This window comes from Motacilla alba, chromosome 14, assembly GCF_015832195.1.
Source record: "Motacilla alba alba isolate MOTALB_02 chromosome 14, Motacilla_alba_V1.0_pri, whole genome shotgun sequence".
NCBI lineage: Eukaryota > Metazoa > Chordata > Aves > Passeriformes > Motacillidae > Motacilla > Motacilla alba.
In genome coordinates, this window is record NC_052029.1 from 7,407,695 (window position 1) to 7,425,118 (window position 17,424).

The following is a 17,424-nucleotide window of genomic DNA, read 5'->3' on the forward strand; positions in this document are numbered from 1 at the left end:
TATAATATCCTGTGCTATTCTGTAACTGAAGACAAACTAGTCTGACTACATTCTATGTTCTAGACAGCTATATTTAACTTTTCACTTTTAAAAAAATCTGATAGTGTGAAAAGATAATGAATGGAACATAGTCAGAAGAACTTGTACATTTTTCAAATATACTGTAGACACGAAAACCTAATAAAATTCTCAAAATTGTCTTTTTGTAGATTCAGAATTTTCCATCTTTTTAATATTTCTATATTTTGCTTCCTTTTTTCCTGTTCTCAGGAGACTTAGCCTTCAATTACAAGTTCTTTGTTTTCCATTAAAGACAAGCGACATCTAACTCTCTACTCACTTCAGAAGTTTTTTGGGTAAAGTTCTGAGCCTCCTTCAAATTGGGAAGCTTGATTTATGTCAACATTTTCCTTTTGAATGTGCAGAACACCTACAGTAGATGTGAATTCTGCACACTTTGGAGGCTTTCACCATCCCACTTGTACAGTGATGTCCAGTCAAACTGCATGACAAATACTGAACTCTTCAGTAACCTAATTTGATAGCAAGTTACAAGTAAAATTAAAAAATCATTAAATTCTTCACAGAATGGGTAAGGTTGGAAGGGACCACAGTGGACCATCTGGTGAACTCCGCCTGCTCAAGCAGGATGAAAAACAACACATAGCAACTTAGGAAAGAAGCAGTAGAAACCAGAGCTCTTCTGGTGGACATGGAGCTGCAACATCATTAGAGTAACAGGTGGGGTGAGATCTCAATGCTTTTAAGGATTTCTGTGTTGGCAGACTTGTGTCTGGGTTTGAGAATCCGTAGCCAGTGACAGCAGAGTGGAGAAAAATGTGAAAGCCAGAAAGACAAAAATATTACACTTGTCAACAAGTTAGGTTTTCACACACCTGTGCATCTCAGTTTGATTGATTATTCAGTGCTTTTGAACAAATTACTAACTGTTCCCATCCCGGTGGCTTTTCTTTCCATTACCTCAAGTCTTATTTTTCATTGTCTTTTACTAGCCAGAAGGTGGGTGTTTTCCTGTATTTTTCAACTACCTGCCAACACTTCATAAATGATTCAAAATTCTACCAAAAAAACATCATTCAGAGTGAGAGGAATATTAAGAAGCTTCAGCAATCTTGTTCAGAACTAAGTACATGTGGCTGAAACAAAAGTGGAGAAATTTTCCAGCTGCTAACAATCCACAAATAAAGAAATGCAAACAGCCTAGACAGCACATTAGAGAGTGTTTGAAGTTCACCCTGCCGTTCTATCCATGGAAGGGTCACTGCTCTGAAACCAAGAATCCAGGAATCAAGGAGCAGTATAAAATTTCAATGCTTCAGCTACAAGTCAGGCTGGAGCAAAACCCCCTAAATTCTGACCTGCCTGAGGCAGAACACAATGTGAACACGTTCAATAACACACAGTGAAGAATTGTTTCATTATTCAAGATGTTTTCAAATGAGCTACTACAGCAAACCACATCTGTCTGTCAAGCAATGTTTCTGGTCATTGTTATCCCCAAAACTGAAATAAAACATGTACATGCATACTGAAGAAGGCTTTACTGATTAATATGGAATTGTTACACTCCCTGACCAATGGAGTCATCTTATTAGCATGCTTTTAAAGTATTAAACTACTCCAAGTCAACCCGCAAAATATGCTATTTGAATAATCAACACAATCCTATGGATGAATATATATGAAGTTACTGCTGCTGCTCATTAGCTGAGCTCTAATGAAATTATACACAGAGCTTGAAATTATTAAAATGTGCTACTTCAGTCAGAAACTTCTACAGAAAATCCCTGTTCAGCTGGCTCACTTACCTGGTAAACATGGAATGCATTGGCAGCTTTTCCACGCAGGAAGACTGAGGGAATCCAAACATTAATAAGAGCACGATTTGATCTGAGGAGGAGGGAGAAAAACTTCAAATAGGGAATCATATTTATGTATAAGAATTGCAAAGCAACTATATGCGATGATTTAAATAATGATCAAAGTGATCAATAAAGCAACTTAAAATTTCAAATGAAGTAACAGAAAAATTGGAGTTTTGCCTGAACTTTTTATACGTTCTGAATCTAAAAACATTCCCTAAAATTAACCCAACTGAAACAATTCCTTCTGCAGGTTTTCTGGGATTTGGGGATTTTTTTTCACAGCATGCATTTGACAACATTTGATTATACACATGAAGCAAAAATTATTCACTTCAACAAATTCAACATTTTCAGCCACAAACCTCAGGTAAAGTTCATAAAATAACAGAAGAGCAATTATGCAGAAGCCATTTCCATCCACTCTTTGTCATCCATCTCTACATTTCTAATATTCAAACACTTCAGCTACATTTTCAACCCCTCATCCACAAAAGCAAGATTCATTAGTTTGACTACTAAAGGCAAAATTCCAAATCACAACACTCTCAAATGATCTGGGGTGGGCTCTGAGGGTTTTGGGGGTTTTTAAAGCATTGATTAGGAGCTATTCTGTAAAATGAGGAAGTCCATCACATGCTGAATAGCAACCAGCACCCATCAAGCCCAAAGCACTAAAACCAGTAACTTCTTGGTGCTTTGGCAGAATACCAAGACCTCGGGCACTTAAAAAGCACTCCAAGGGATTCTTCCTGAATCTAAACTCCTTGAGTTCAGCATTATTAACTACACTGTGGACTGTGCAACTCTCCATGCTTTTTAACAATGGAACACCACAGCTAAGAATGCAGTTATTAGAAATAATAGAGGAAATGCAAGTTATTGAATCTCTTTGCTTGTTCTCCTTTCCCAGAGATGGTATGAAGAGAAAAATTTGTGAATTATGAAACTTACATTTCAAAATCTGATAAACTCTGATCTTCAGATGTTTGACTTAAATCTCCAGGGACCTTTATTTACAAAACAGAAATAATTTCCAAACAGTGGCTATTATGTTTTCAATTAAGAAAGCATAATTTTATAAGGAAATTACAATTCAACATTCAATTTTATAAATGCCAATAAAAACTATTACTGACAAGTAATAAAAGAAAAACAAAATCCTGAAAGAAGACTGTGAACATACCACCCTTGTGAGTCCTTTATGTTAGAATTTGCTACCGTTTTGTAAAGAAACAAAATAGGGTTTGTAAAAGCATGTAATTTTGAAATATATAGAAAATGCAGGGAAGAGCATCATTATTAGGGCTTTGTGAGCAAAGGATGCTGAAACAAGGTACTTTGTGTATATAGGCAACTTATGGGAAAATATGAAGCACATAAAACCTACTGATCACTTTCTTTTACAAGCAATATTCTATCAAGGGAAGGACACGAGCATTTTATTTCAGCTGTGCTCTTACAAAACATTATATAAGTACAAAAGTTCATAATGATGCAATGATGGACTAATACCTGTAGAATCACAGGAAGTAGCAGTTGTTAGAAAACCAGATTGCAAGAACATTTAGAACAAAACAGAAATAGCTTTTTACCTTACTTTACAACTAGAATAAACAGAAAAGGGTTATCTTCTTTCCTTTAAAAGGAAAATGTAAAATGTAAAGCATAATCTGGAATAGTTAAGAGGAAAGGAATTGTTCAAAGCCAATTCTTTACAGATCTGTAATTACTTACAAGCTAATGGATATTTCATCATTTGTGGCATGTTTGAGCTATTCCAGAGGGATATTCTACAGTGCAATAAACAAACACCCACCGGCCCTCTCAGATCAATGAGCTCTTGTCTCATCTGGAACACCAGAGCTTCCTTGGCCATCAGAGCACGGTGCAGCCTCTCATTGAATTCAATCAGCTCCCCGTGCATTTCAGCCACCTGAAAAGCAAAACCAAGGGATAATTGTGATCTGAATTGGGAAAAGAAAAAAATCCCACTAAGCAATTTCTTACATGTATATCAATTTCTTTTTACTCTCCAAGTACTGCTAGTGTGGTAGTTTGAACTGATCATTAAGAACAGACACTGCTATGATTTTGACACATGCCTTGAAATGTAGTTTTGATATTGAATTGAATAGGACAAAATACAACCTCACGTCAAATTTTATTCTTATCACTCAAAATCATATGACAACTGATTCTAATAAAACACCCATTGATTCCTGTTCTCAGTTTAATTCTTTGATGAATGCAGCACTCAACAGGTACAAACTAATCACAATATTTTGAACAGGGAGTATTGCAAAATGCACAGACTGCATTAAACTTTGTCAATAATTCATAAGTGATGTATTCTTCACCCTTAGTTGGAGTTTAATAGGAATGGACCTAGAAGTCAATCACTCCAGGCAAATGTGTGAGAGGTCAGAGGAGTCTAAATACCAGAGTCAGGCTGTGGCACAGGTTGTTCTCACAGGAAAACAGAGTGGCCTCTTTGGACACTGAGTGTGGCTGGGGCTGTGCTCTGCATTTTAAATCAAGAGAGCAGCAAGTGATGCAGGATGCTGTGAGAGTGCAAGGGGCTGGGGGAGTGAGGGGGATGGAAAGTTTCAGCAGTCAGATGAGCACAGTGGGCACTGCTGGGCCCCTCCCCGTGGGCTGCCCCAGCAGCATGGTTAAACCTGTTACAGCACCTCTTGGAATGCTTCCTCCTCCTCCTCATGCCCCATCCAGAGCTGGAGAACAGCAGAGGCAGCAGGGTAACAGCATGAGAGCACAGCTGAGCAACATGAATTTCAATCCAGGCACCTCAGCAATAGCACACAGACTTGAACTACTGCCAAATCTCTCGAGAGTTCATAGTTTCCCTCCTGGAAGCAGTTCATTACTATCTGTGAATTTCACTATTTCTTTTTCTTGAATGACTCTGCCTTCTACCTCTTCCCCAGGGAAGTTCCCCAAAATAAAGCAGTTTAATTTAGTGCCTGCTTTTAATTTGTGCTTTGTTCCACACAAACCTGCAGCCTTCACAGAATCAAAGCAAACAAAAAAAGTCTCAATTTGACAAGCCAGAATCTGACATCATTGATTATAAATAAAAAATAAAAATAATTTTCACGAGGAACTTCAAGCATTCTTTTCCAATTTCTTTTTATATTAGAGGGAGTCCTTCAAACCCAGTAATACATCACTGAAACATATATGCAAAAAAGAGCTAAACTACACCAACAATATACTACAGAAAACAATAATATAATACTATTAATTCTAGTTAAATCATTTTCCATACTAGCTTAACCACGAATTCCAATTTAAAGTGGGTGGTGTAACATTTAAGAACACCAGGTTAATATTAACAGGTCACTGTAAATTCCACAGAGCCTGGCCTGTAAGGCAGAACTTCCTTGCATTTCAAGCACAGAGATACAGCACACAACTAGTTGCAAATTCACAGAGAAAAGCTGCAATACTGCTGGTTATCAAAAGCAATATAAAAATTTACAAAATGAATATCAGTAGTTTGCATATTTGAAAACATGTTTGGTTTTTCAGGGCCTGTGTATCAGAAGAACAAAATCCAGACTGATATGTGACTATTTTGTCTCTCTCTGATTTGGATGTCCTTGAAATAACTTTCTACTTGCAGACTCAATTAATATGTAAATTCAACAATTCTCTGAAAACACTACAAGTAATGCAAAAATTTGTAAGTATCCCTAACAAAGTTAAATAATAAAAAGGAAATTTACCAGCAAATAAAACACCAGATCACTTGTTCTATAATATCAAAAGGACAACTGGCAGGTATCACTTATTAGCAATTAACTGACTTCAATACTTTCCCTTGTCAAAGAAAAATGCATTACCATCACAGCAAATCAAAAGGAGCAATGAATAACAATATTAATTTAAGTTCCTTTAATTTTTCCTGCTCTAAAGTCGGCCAAAACAACAAAGAGGTCTCCTTATAATTACATCCATTCAGTTACATTTTCATAGAGTCACACCTTCCTTTGCTCAATCCACATTGAAGCTTAAGCAATAAATTTCCCTGCTGGGACTTCAATCATCTTCACAGTTGTTTTTCTTCACAACAATATGCTTGAAGCAAAAAAATAAAGTATAAATAAGCTATGTTTCCCTTGGACAGACGATCATTTAGATTTGCTCCTTCCTATATGAGAAAACAGTTTAAGGCACCCAAACCCTTCCCATAAAGGTGAAGTGAGGCTAAAGTAAACACTTGAGGCTCCACACGAAGAGAACTCTTTAAAGTTGTCAAAAGAAAACCTAAGTGCCTGAGAGCACTGCAGTTACACTGCCCAGCATGGCCACAGGTGAGAGCAGTCTCCAGAGAAAGGACAAAGAGCAGTCTCCAGAGAAAGGACAGAGAAGGTATCACTTCATGTTTCCCAGCAAAGGACCAAGCAGTTAACTAAAAACAGGCTAGGAATGTTTCACTAAGCATCTAACAACACAATCTATATTGGAAGGATATGCTTCTAGATAGAGAAAAAGACATTTACAACAATGCAATAAAAAAAGTAAAACAAAATAAATTAAAAATTGCAACAATAAAAAACTAGTAATTTTCTTACAGAGTGTTTTAGTGAAACACAAGATATTTTTTAATATTGTTTGCAGCGAAGATTTCATAGAATTTTTTGCCCAAGTCACATCTGAATTAATGACTTTTTGCCAGGCAGGGCCATTTTTTCCCAATAGTCACAAAATACAAAACAAAGTGTTTCCCAAAAAACTCTAGACAGAACTGGAAGTTGCTTCTTCTTGCTCTTAGTGGAAGCATGGGTGTATTTTTCCCATGAAATTTCCTTTCCATTTCTTTCAAGAAAAAGATGTTATACATCTTTTTCTTGAAAGAAATTAGGCCAAAGGGCTGCAAAACAGAGCAGGCATCCTATTAACAACCCAATTTTTCTACAAGAGAAAAAACAGTAAAACTCCAAATGGCAGAGATGGGTCCAAAAAATCTACTGATACAGTCATAAAATGCTCAGACTTTGCTCTCTGTATCAAAACTTCCATTTTGTATTCTCAGTATCCCCATCTGCAAACAAATTATTTGGTCCAAGACAGACTGAAAAACTTGGGAATAGGGTTGGCATTGAGCTGCTTTGGTTTGGGCTTGTGTCCTAGGGTGACTATGATTCTTGTATCCCCAATTGTCTGTTTATGCTGGATATTGAGTTCTGCACCTTAAGGAACGGTTCAGAGAGCAAAGGGGGAAGAAGAAGAGGTTCCATTGTTTAATATTATTCTTTTTTTTATGCTTGTGAATACTTTGCTTAAGTATTAAGCAAATTGCTTAAGTATTTGCTTAAGTTAAGCAAAAATTTTTTTTTCCACTTTTCTCAAAGGAGGTTTACCTCCCAAACTGGTTGGAGGAGGGGCTGCTTGAATTTGCTTTCCAGAAAAGACCACTTCAGAAGTTTCTTCCAAAAATTTGCCCTAAACCAGGACAGCTTGGTTTTGGTTTGTTGTGTGGATTTTTGCCCGGTTGGTTTTTTACTCTCACTACACAAGGTAAGCACAGGTTGGGTTTCTTCAAAACCAACAAGTAGAAAATAAGCTGAAGCTTTCATCCCAAAATAAACTGGGAACTGTGAAAATTTAATGAAATTCTTATCCATGTTTGCAAAAATTCCAGTCTTTGTCAGTTGTGTTCAGTCCCACCAGTGTTTACTGAGACTGCCACTGCTTGCCATGCTCAGAGCCTTAAAGAAGGGCTGTCACAGGGGTTATGTCCTGTTTGGAGTGTGTGAGGATACTGTTGGAGACTAATAAGTGAAACAGATGCAGACCCCTCTTCCCAGTATCACTGGTAAAAAAGCTTTTCTGTGGTTAAATCCAGAGCTGTGTCACCACTGACACTGCCACAAACTCAGAAGTGTCAGCAACAAACTCCTGAGCACGCAGAACAAACGTGGCACAACTAAGGAGGCTTCCACAGCAGAGGGAGCTTTCACCTGTGGTCTTAATCAACATAGTCTCTTGATAGGTACAGGACAGAGGAAAGGAGTGAGAAGAACTCAACCAAAGGTAAGCATTAGGGAGAGAATTAGCTTCACATGGTCCTATGAGAAAATGATAACCAAGTATGAATGTTTTAGAAGAACTGTATGAAGCTCTTTGATCCATGACCTGCATTTTTAGTCATCTTCATGTTAATCAGTTAATGTGGGTATCTAATTTCAGGGTATTTTGGGAAAGAAAAAGACATAGAGAATCATTTTACTTCTTATAAAAATGTTCTTTTAATATTTAATAGCAGATATGGGTATTAGATACTAAATTTCATTACTTTTTTCTTAAAAATAATTTGTATTCAAATTGAGGATGAAACCCTAATCTATCTTTTTTTTTTTTTCCTTTAATGAATTTTATATTAATCTTAAAAGTAAATCTTGCCTTAGGAACTTTTTCTAACATGGTCATAGCAACAGAAGTAGTAGCTTCTATCAGCCTTTTCCTTACTGCAGTATTCAATAAGCAATACAAAAATGAAACATGGTTTGCCACCAGAAACCAGCATGAAAGCACAGAAAAAGCTACAGATTTCAATATGATCTAAAATAAAGCTCAACTGCCAACACAGCCATGCCTGTAATTATGTACTGTAACTTACACAAAACCTCAAATCTATTATCTGTGATGATTTCAACTTCATCACCAGCAGTTAAAAGCAAGTTCCTTCAGGTTATCTATTAAAACCTTCATTTTAATATCAGCATATAAAAGTGTACACCTGTTAGGAAAAGTACTTGTAATTATCTGAGGTTTTTTATTTCTGAAGGAAAAAAACAGATTTATCTTTTACATTCCTGAGGAAAAAAGATATCAACTAAGTAAAAAACCTATTTAACCTTCAAACCTTGTTTCACAATTAGGATTCCATTCAATCTGTGCAGTGCAAACTTTACCTCAATCAATTTCCTTTCATAAGAGCTGGCCAGTTCTTCATTGTTTTCTACTTGCTTTTGCTCTGGAATTGTGAATTCACCATCAGTGCTCCAAATGTTTGGCAGAACTATAACAAAGAGATACCTCAGATTAAAAAGTAAAATTCCATAAACATCCAGGACATCCTGTTTAGAAATAACAGCTCTATAAGAAACAGCTATTAAAAACATTGGAACAGACCATATTCTAAACACTATTACAAGTACTAAAATACAGATTCTGCAGAGACCTTTTTTGATAAGAAATGTTTAGACTAGGATCTTAACAGAAAAGAATGTAAAGCAAAAGCATGTGGCTGTAGTGTGACTACAGCTGTCTAATCTATGTAGCACCTGCAGTTCCTGACCCAAGTCTTCTAAAACTAATCTTATGCTTCTCTTTTAAGCCTTTCTTTTTACTGGGCTTCCAAAATATCATTTCATATTACTTACACAGACTGCTTACATATCAGAGAAATGACAGAAAACAGAGCTGAGAATGAACATTCCATACTTCATCCAGTATTTCAGATTTTGCATCAAGCAGAATCAGCTGGAGTTATTCCATTCCTGATAGTTAATTGTATAATTTCTTCCTAAAACCTTCCAAGAAGGGAGATATCATGTTTCCCTGCATAATCTATTTAAATTTAAGAGTTCTTCTCACAAAGGTTTTCCTGATAGCTAATCAAACTTCCTTCACCTGCCATATCAACCCATTACTTCTTCTTTTATCTGTAGTGAATGAAAATTACAGACTATTCTATCCCTGTTCCCAGCTATCATTTAAGTATTTGAAGACCACTTTAAGGCCTATTCTAAGTAAATCTCCTCCAAGTTACACAAAATCCAATTCCACTTTTCCTCATAGCTTATGAATTTCTAAGAAAACAAGTTAACACATAAAAGTAAAGCCCTAATAGAAGAGGAGTTCAACAAATGCTTTCACCATTCTTCCAAATCTGAACTATATATATATATATAACCACCACCAGGTAGATAGAAAAGACCATAATTTATCTGGCTAAATACTCTTGAGCCTGGGAACTGATTTTTGCTTTGAGGAAGAATTTAGAAGTTTATTATTTAAGTGAATTTGAAAGCTATTTTAAGATCTTTCTCTTGTAAATGTTGCTTCAAGTTCTTCAGCCAGACTTCTAAGATCAGCATTTTTATATAAATATTCTATCTAAGCAGGTTTAAAAAAATGGTACAGAGCCAACTTCTGCTGATGACTGAGAAATGAAGATGCTCATTTATTAAATATTAAATACCAATATCCAACTGCTCAGGCTACAGCAGTGATCACTCATTTTGAAAGCTGATAGTTCTGACTTTTGGGTAATTTATTTATAATCACATTTGCTGAGTGGGGTTTTTGGCCTTTTTAAGTCTCCACAAGGCAAAGTATCAAGCTGAGTTTCATTTATTATTTTAGGAAACTATTTAAAACCCATACTCAATAGCATTTGATCTGATTATTGTAGGAAACATGTAGAGTCTTCATTATTTATAGTGATAAAAATAACAGCAGAAGCCCAATTTATTCTGACTCTTTCAACACCAAGTCACAGAAAATCCGTATTCTAAATCTACAACACATTTAAGACTTTTGTTTCCATACCATTCAGAATATTAATTATAATTAAAATTATCATTACATATACAAACCATGGGTGCAACAGTTTCCATAAATCTGGTAAAAGAAAAAAACTCCTTTTGTTTCACTTCTTTTTTGCAGCTAGTTCTCAGGGATTTTTAACATGCTTACGTACTTTGGGCCAGTGACCACAGTACTACTAAAATTTCACCTAAATTTTCAATGGCAGCTAAGGAAAAAAATTAATTTTATAAAAAATTCAATATGTGAAGTTACAATGTAAGAAAAATTTATTACAAATATTGTATTAAATATGTTCTGGTAAGTAGTGATAAATATTATAGACAATTACTGTGGATTGATTAAGTATCTATCCAGCATAAAGCACACGTGTGTTCATTTTTAGAAATGTTGGTACTGTTCCATCCCCCTTTTTCATCTATAAAATCTGACCATCCTACTCAGTTTCTATTCTTATCACTCACTAATCTGCATAATTTTAACACAGTGGAATATAGCTAGCCTAGGAATATTTTTTTTATTTTCCTATAATTATACTCATCATGGAAACTGTCTCTACCTAATGAAGGATAATTTCTGCTATTATAGGAAGCCTAAGCCATGGTTTTTGTGAATAATTCTTAATATGAATCACTACGCTCCAGCAAAGTCGGAAGTAAAAACATGTGTTCTCACTAACAAATATCCTTTTAGGGATGAATGAAGCTTTGAAACTCCAGATGAGTACAGTGGCTAACCCTGAAGAACAGTAGTATTCATTCATACAGACACTTATACGAACAAAATATTCACAATTTTAAAAAATTAGATGGTGCCAATTTCTGAAAACCCATTTCAGCCCTCTGAACACCTTCTGTAGCCAGTGGAAATCCAGGTCCCACCAGAAGATTCAGAATCAAGACATCAATTCAGCCCCTCATGGATGCTTCTATCACAGACCACACAAAACAAACAGGTAAAACTGCTAATAACTTCACTCATTTTCTTTCAGATATAAAATCTGCTCATTACTACTAAGTACAGAGTCCATTTCAAACAGTCTGCAAATACTGATTTCCAAAACAACAGTATAATCTAGAGATACTACATTTATTTTTATATTCCAATATCACATTAATTCAGTGATTTTTATTTAAGCTAAATTTTCATCAAACAGCTTTTTCTGGAAAATTTCTTATTGAAAAAAATAAGACCACCTCATCTACCAGAAAATGCTCTGTAAAAATGAGTACAAAAATCTACATCTGTATTTTTCTCAAAAGGAAAACATATCAAACATGTTATTTTCACTATTGGAAGGTATTACTCCCTGAATGGCAGCACACAGAAAAACAAACCCCGTGCACGAATTCTTTTCCCCTCTTCATTTTATCCTTACCTTCCATTGTTTGACCTTCTCTTCTGAGCATCTGGACAGCTCCTACATACTTCTTAAGCTGCACTTTTAGCACCTCATTTTCCCTATTGACAAAAAAAAAGATTAATAAATACTGTTTTTCCAAAATAGATGAGAAGTCCTTTCCAATGGAAACAAACAACTCTCTGTTATAATAAGCTTTAACTAAGTTGTGTCACCATGATGCAAGGAAAAAATTAAATAATACATCAACAGCAGAGTAGCAGGAAAATTAGTTTTCCAGGACCACATAAACACATCAGTGAAACAGATTATCTCATAATGAAAACTTTTCCATTAATTGTTTAATTTAGATTTTCTCTAATGTGCTATACTGATGGCAAACAAACTACACAGACTATCTAAATCAACAATCAACTAAAACATAAGGATGGGATGCTACACAAGGAAATTCAGAATGGCCAATGTAAAATGAGATCATTATTTTACTGATTTGCATCTAATTGCAAGCAAGTAAAAATTCAGCTGTAGAAACAGGCTTTATCATCGTAAGAAAATGGCAGCACTTCAGCAACAATATTCAAGGCAAAAGTTTCCACAAACCATTCCTAAATGAAAACCATAAGACAGGAAATTTAGGTAATCCCTTCAGCTGTCATACTTCAGTGGCTGTGCCTGTCTCATTTCTCTTTGGAGTGTACAAGCATTCAAACCAGGTACTACCATGGCTCTACTTAACAACATTAAGCACCTTAGTTTATATTTGGGGGGAAATAAAAAGGGCTCCAACTGATTGATTTTAAACAAAGCTGACAAATCACATGTCTGAAAATTCAATTATCTGTCTAAGCCCATTCAGTTAAGCGAGTACAACAGAAAAGTTTATACCAAAGAAGCATAACTAAAATGTGTTGCCAGACTGTGAATTCAAACAACTCTTATTTTTCTTTATGATAATACTAAGGTAGAAGTATGTAGGTGCCACAAATGCAGCACAACATACAAGAACCCCACAAGTGTTAGAGGGATGAGGGAATTTGGGCTGGCAAGGCCGTGCTCCAGGCACGATGGAACCTGGACATGGAACACAGCACAGAAAGCTGCAAATAGATCATACACCAAAAATAAAAGGCATTTTATTCATGGGAATTTATTTAAGAATTAGAAATATTCAAAAAAACATGCAAGTTTGTTTGATGGTCCTTATCATAAGTAGATATACACACACACATAAAATCCACATATTTTATATATATATACACACACAAACTGCTGCTGTGAGCAATGCTACACTGCTCCTATAAGGAGCTTTGACTGGCACAATATTCCCATTCCTAGGGATTTCAAGTCAGCTTGCTGAACTTTGTAACCTCAATTTTATTCAGCATTTTAGTAGGAGGTTGCTAAATAATTGAGAAGCTATTGATTGCTTGGCAATCGAATTTTAAGAGTCCTTGATGATTTTATGCATTTGATGATATTTTTCATGTCTGAGACTACAAAGAACAAATCAGTTTTTCCACCAGAGACAGACACGGATATTCAGGGTAAGGGTAAAAAGCATAAAAAACACAGTGTAATCCTATATACTATATTAAAACAAACTTAAATAATTGATTCATAAAATAAATTTTCTATGACAACTATACAAAAAAGGTTTCTCACCAGAATTGTAAGAAGGTCTGCATGAAATTAAGGTGTACAGTTACAATATATTAAGGATTCTCATGAAATAACTCTGTATCACCTCATTTCTACATTTGAGAATAGACTCAGTGCCTTTTCTAACTACTGTGACAGCATTTTAAAAAATCCGTTTTTTACTCTTTGTCTCAAAATTGACTTAAAGTTGATACAGTACAGATGAAGTTGAAAAAGACTTTAATTCATTTAAGGCTTTTGATACAAGAGTGAAATTCAAAGCAGGATACTATGGCCCGGTCACAATTTTCCAATATGCCTCTATCAGGTTATTACTTGTCAAAGAATGACAAGTGTCTTACTCATTACTACTATTTAGCAGGATTCCAAAGAGGGGCCATCCTGATGTATAGGAATTCATATAGGTCTTTTAAAGACAGCATATTTTAAAAACATTTAGTAGGCACTCATTGAAAAGTCTTTAATGACTTCAAGAGGTATTTTATCAGATATATTCCTAACAAGCCTTTCACAGGAAGACAAATTCCTGTCCAGGAGTCACAGGTCAGATCTGCAGACTGAAGGATGTTAAATGTTTCTTTATGCAGGCCCTGCTGTACTTCTGCAATGTATCCAAACTACAACACTCAACCTGAAGCAGAACTGTTCACCTGTAATGAGAGGCCAGCACAATATTTTCAGCATCTTTAAAGGGCTCCAAATAGTTCCACATTTAGTGCTGAAGAATTAGCAACAAGACTGTAAGTACAAGTTGAAGGGGATAGAGAGGGGAAAAAAAAAAAAAAAAAGGCTGAAATAGCCAGCAAAACAAAGGCAGAACTGCACCACTAAAAGCACACCCTTCTCCAAAACCTCAATTATACCAAATTTCCCTGCCTGATCACTTCTTCCATTTAATAAGCTGAAAGACAGATAGTAATATGTGCTATAGGGAAAAATGACAATGATAGGGGATGACATTGTAGTATTCCTATAAATTATTCTTTTTGCTCAAATAGAAAAGGTCTAGTGAGTGTTGTTGATTAGGCTTCATAGCACATATATAGGAATGATCAATTACATAATAAATGTAAGTTGTCAAATACCTTCAATTCCTTGCCTAATTTTGAATCAAAAATAATTCCTCTCTGTTTTATTATTTTAAAATTACCATTTAAGGAAACGCTGTCTGAAAGAAAATTAAAACTTCAGCCAGAATGGTAATTTTTTTTAGCAGCAAAAAACAACCTTGTATTTAGGAAGCACATGCTTGCCTGTTTTGCATCCAGTAAATGAATATAGAGCATACAGTTTTTGTTGCAGACAAAGAGGCCTTACAGGATTTATTTTCTTATACCTTAATAGCAAAAAAGAAAGAAACAAACCCAAACAAAACTCCACCACACATCTGCTTCTTGAAAACAATATAAAAATTCTCTAGGGTTTCTGTAAAATGAGCATGGTAAGAAAAGAATTTTAAAAAGAGCAATTTCTCATGTGTCTCAAGTATAGTGGCCTGAATGTAATTCATTTTTGGCACAAATATCAGATTCCAGCAAGTGCTTTCTGTGAAGCTTGCTCCAGAAAGGTGTCTCATTCCTAAATTCAGCATTGGGAAAAATGAAATAAAATAAAACCAAACAAGCTACAAGAATCCAACAGATGTCTATGTTTTGATTAAAAAGTTAAGGTTTTTAGGAAATACTATAAAGGTACCAAATATCCAAACAATAAAAGAACCTGCAGGAATTAAGAATGAATTTAAATAAACAATGTCCTGCAACATTATGCAGAATCTGAAGCAGAGGCTGAGCTAGAGGGCTTCCAGAGATGCCTTCCAACCTGAGTGATTCTACTATGAGGAGATGCAAGATCACAGTCAGTTGTCATCAAATACATTTAAATAAGGAAAATGAGAACTTACTCATGGAAATAGAAGTTGAACTGTATACATTATAATGAGATTATATAATAAAACCAATCTCCAGAAAAAACTTGAATGAGGAATAATGTGCTAAACTTAACTGCTTGTCATGGGCTGGGGCTGCAGCTGAAGCAGGGCCATCACTGAAACCTTCTCCTGAGTGGGGGCTCACTCAGAGATGGAGGCTGGGTGGTTTTCACCTTATTTAGCTCTTCTCCTTCCTCCTCCTCATGCTACAGCTGCTTCTCCTCCTCCTGCCCTCACTGATGCCCTGCTGCCAAATATTCTTCTTCATCCACATCTTCCTCCTGCTCCCTCTGGGAAGCTCCTTTGTCCCTTACTAAATGGGCTGACTTCCAGTGGTTTTTTTCATGTCTAGGAGCTACTAATGACTTGTGACATGTCATCAACTAACTAAGCAGGAAGAAAAAGTCATTTAATATAGGAATATTCAAATTAGTTTTCACAAGCAGGAACAAGAGATATTTTTCCTCTCTCTAAGAAGCTGCTTAAGGGAAGTGATGGAACCATTTCAAGATGTACCACACATCAGTTCACCCATCACTGAAGGGCTACAGCTGTGAAAGAAGTGCTGCAAAACAGAATAACAGAAAATGCCAAAGCCAAAAGCAAAGTAGTTTAAGTAACACAGACAGTAGATAGAGGAGGCATATTAGGTTACAGAACCTACAGTAAACAGGAAGTATGTAGAAGTGTAAGATAGAGACAAATTCTCATCCCCCATTTCCCCATACAGTGCATTTTCATCTTCTCTATCTGCTTTTCTTGCTACAAAGCCTGTCCTTTGTAATATGCTTTCCTCCAACATTGCTGAATATAGTCTAAGAATATGCAATCTGAGATTATCCAATTTCACAGTCAACTTCAGTAAATTCCTTTGCCTTGCAAAGGGATGTAATAGTATTCCACACAGAAAGGAAGAATCTCAATTTAAAAACTTTAGTATTGCCAAGAAGCCAAGAAGCCACTGGCACAATATGTCCATGCAATTTGAGAAAGGTTCATTGACAAGAAAAAAAAACAAAAGAAAAAAAAAAAAAAAAGAAGAGCTGGCAAAGTTATACTAGAGAGACTACTGAGTGCTGAGTGTATTCTATCAGAAGACTAGCAAATAGACTGAACCTGAGCCTGCTCCTTTCGGAAGAATATAGCATCTGTTATGAAAGAGTTGTTCAAGTATTTCACATGGAACAATGGGATTACCACTACTTGAAACTAAGCTCACCTAAGACTTCTTTCATTTTTCAAAGAGAAAACGAGAAACTTGGGAAAATGTCTCTCAGTAAACTAGCATTTTGTCTGGGGGGCCAGAGACTCTTGGGAGCGTCCAAGAGAACAGCTGAATCATTGCAGATTTCCAAAAGCCATCATTTCAGCACTGACTGATGTGTCACTGAAATTTGTGTTCTCAAAGCCTTCAGGAAGCTATTTATGTCAAATTCTTCAGAAGAGCTTTGGGGACACACATAAATATCAGCTCTCATAATCTGAAAAATATACATTCATCAAATCACAACAGTCAGATTGTTACTGAATGATTTCCCTTGCCTTAAAATATTCAGAATATTACAACTGAGGAAAATTTTCTACTCTGGTCACGTGATCAATTGTTTTTAAGGGAAACCGTGAGATTTTACTACTTCAAAATATCTGAAACTTAGTTTCCTCTTACTCACCTAGTGTATTATGTTAGCTCTCAAAAAGCAATTCCAAACTTTCTGTTACTTCAAATTCTTTAGATTATTCAGCTTGATCAACTTCTTGGTTGAAAACACTATTTATTTTAAAAATTTACTACTCTTATTATTGCAGCAGCATCACCTACAGCATAAAAAGTGAACCAACAAAAAATTTAGAAGAAAAACCTATATTCCAAAGAAACTACACGCAAAGTTTCTTATGTTAGGATTTTAGAAAATGAGTTGCAATGAATCATTAAAGAAATGCCTCCCAAATCCAAAGTAACTGGTGACACATGAATTTATCATGCCTCAGCAGCTCCCAACATTGTTTTTATC

General features: G+C 35.5%; 1 protein-coding gene across 2 annotated transcripts in view; it reads right to left on the reverse strand.

Annotated features, from left to right (window-relative positions):
- Positions 1 to 17,424, reverse strand: part of SNX29 (sorting nexin 29) — a 102,971-nt gene that overhangs the window by 56,527 nt on the left and 29,020 nt on the right. For both annotated transcript variants that reach the window (XM_038150822.1, XM_038150823.1), the window contains exons 14-18: positions 11,842 to 11,924; positions 8,825 to 8,931; positions 3,703 to 3,819; positions 2,838 to 2,893; positions 1,830 to 1,911 (exon numbers count right to left, since the gene is read on the reverse strand). In XM_038150822.1, the coding sequence (XP_038006750.1) occupies positions 1,830 to 1,911; positions 2,838 to 2,893; positions 3,703 to 3,819; positions 8,825 to 8,931; positions 11,842 to 11,924 (445 nt within the window). The remainder of the gene's footprint in view (positions 1 to 1,829; positions 1,912 to 2,837; positions 2,894 to 3,702; positions 3,820 to 8,824; positions 8,932 to 11,841; positions 11,925 to 17,424) is intronic.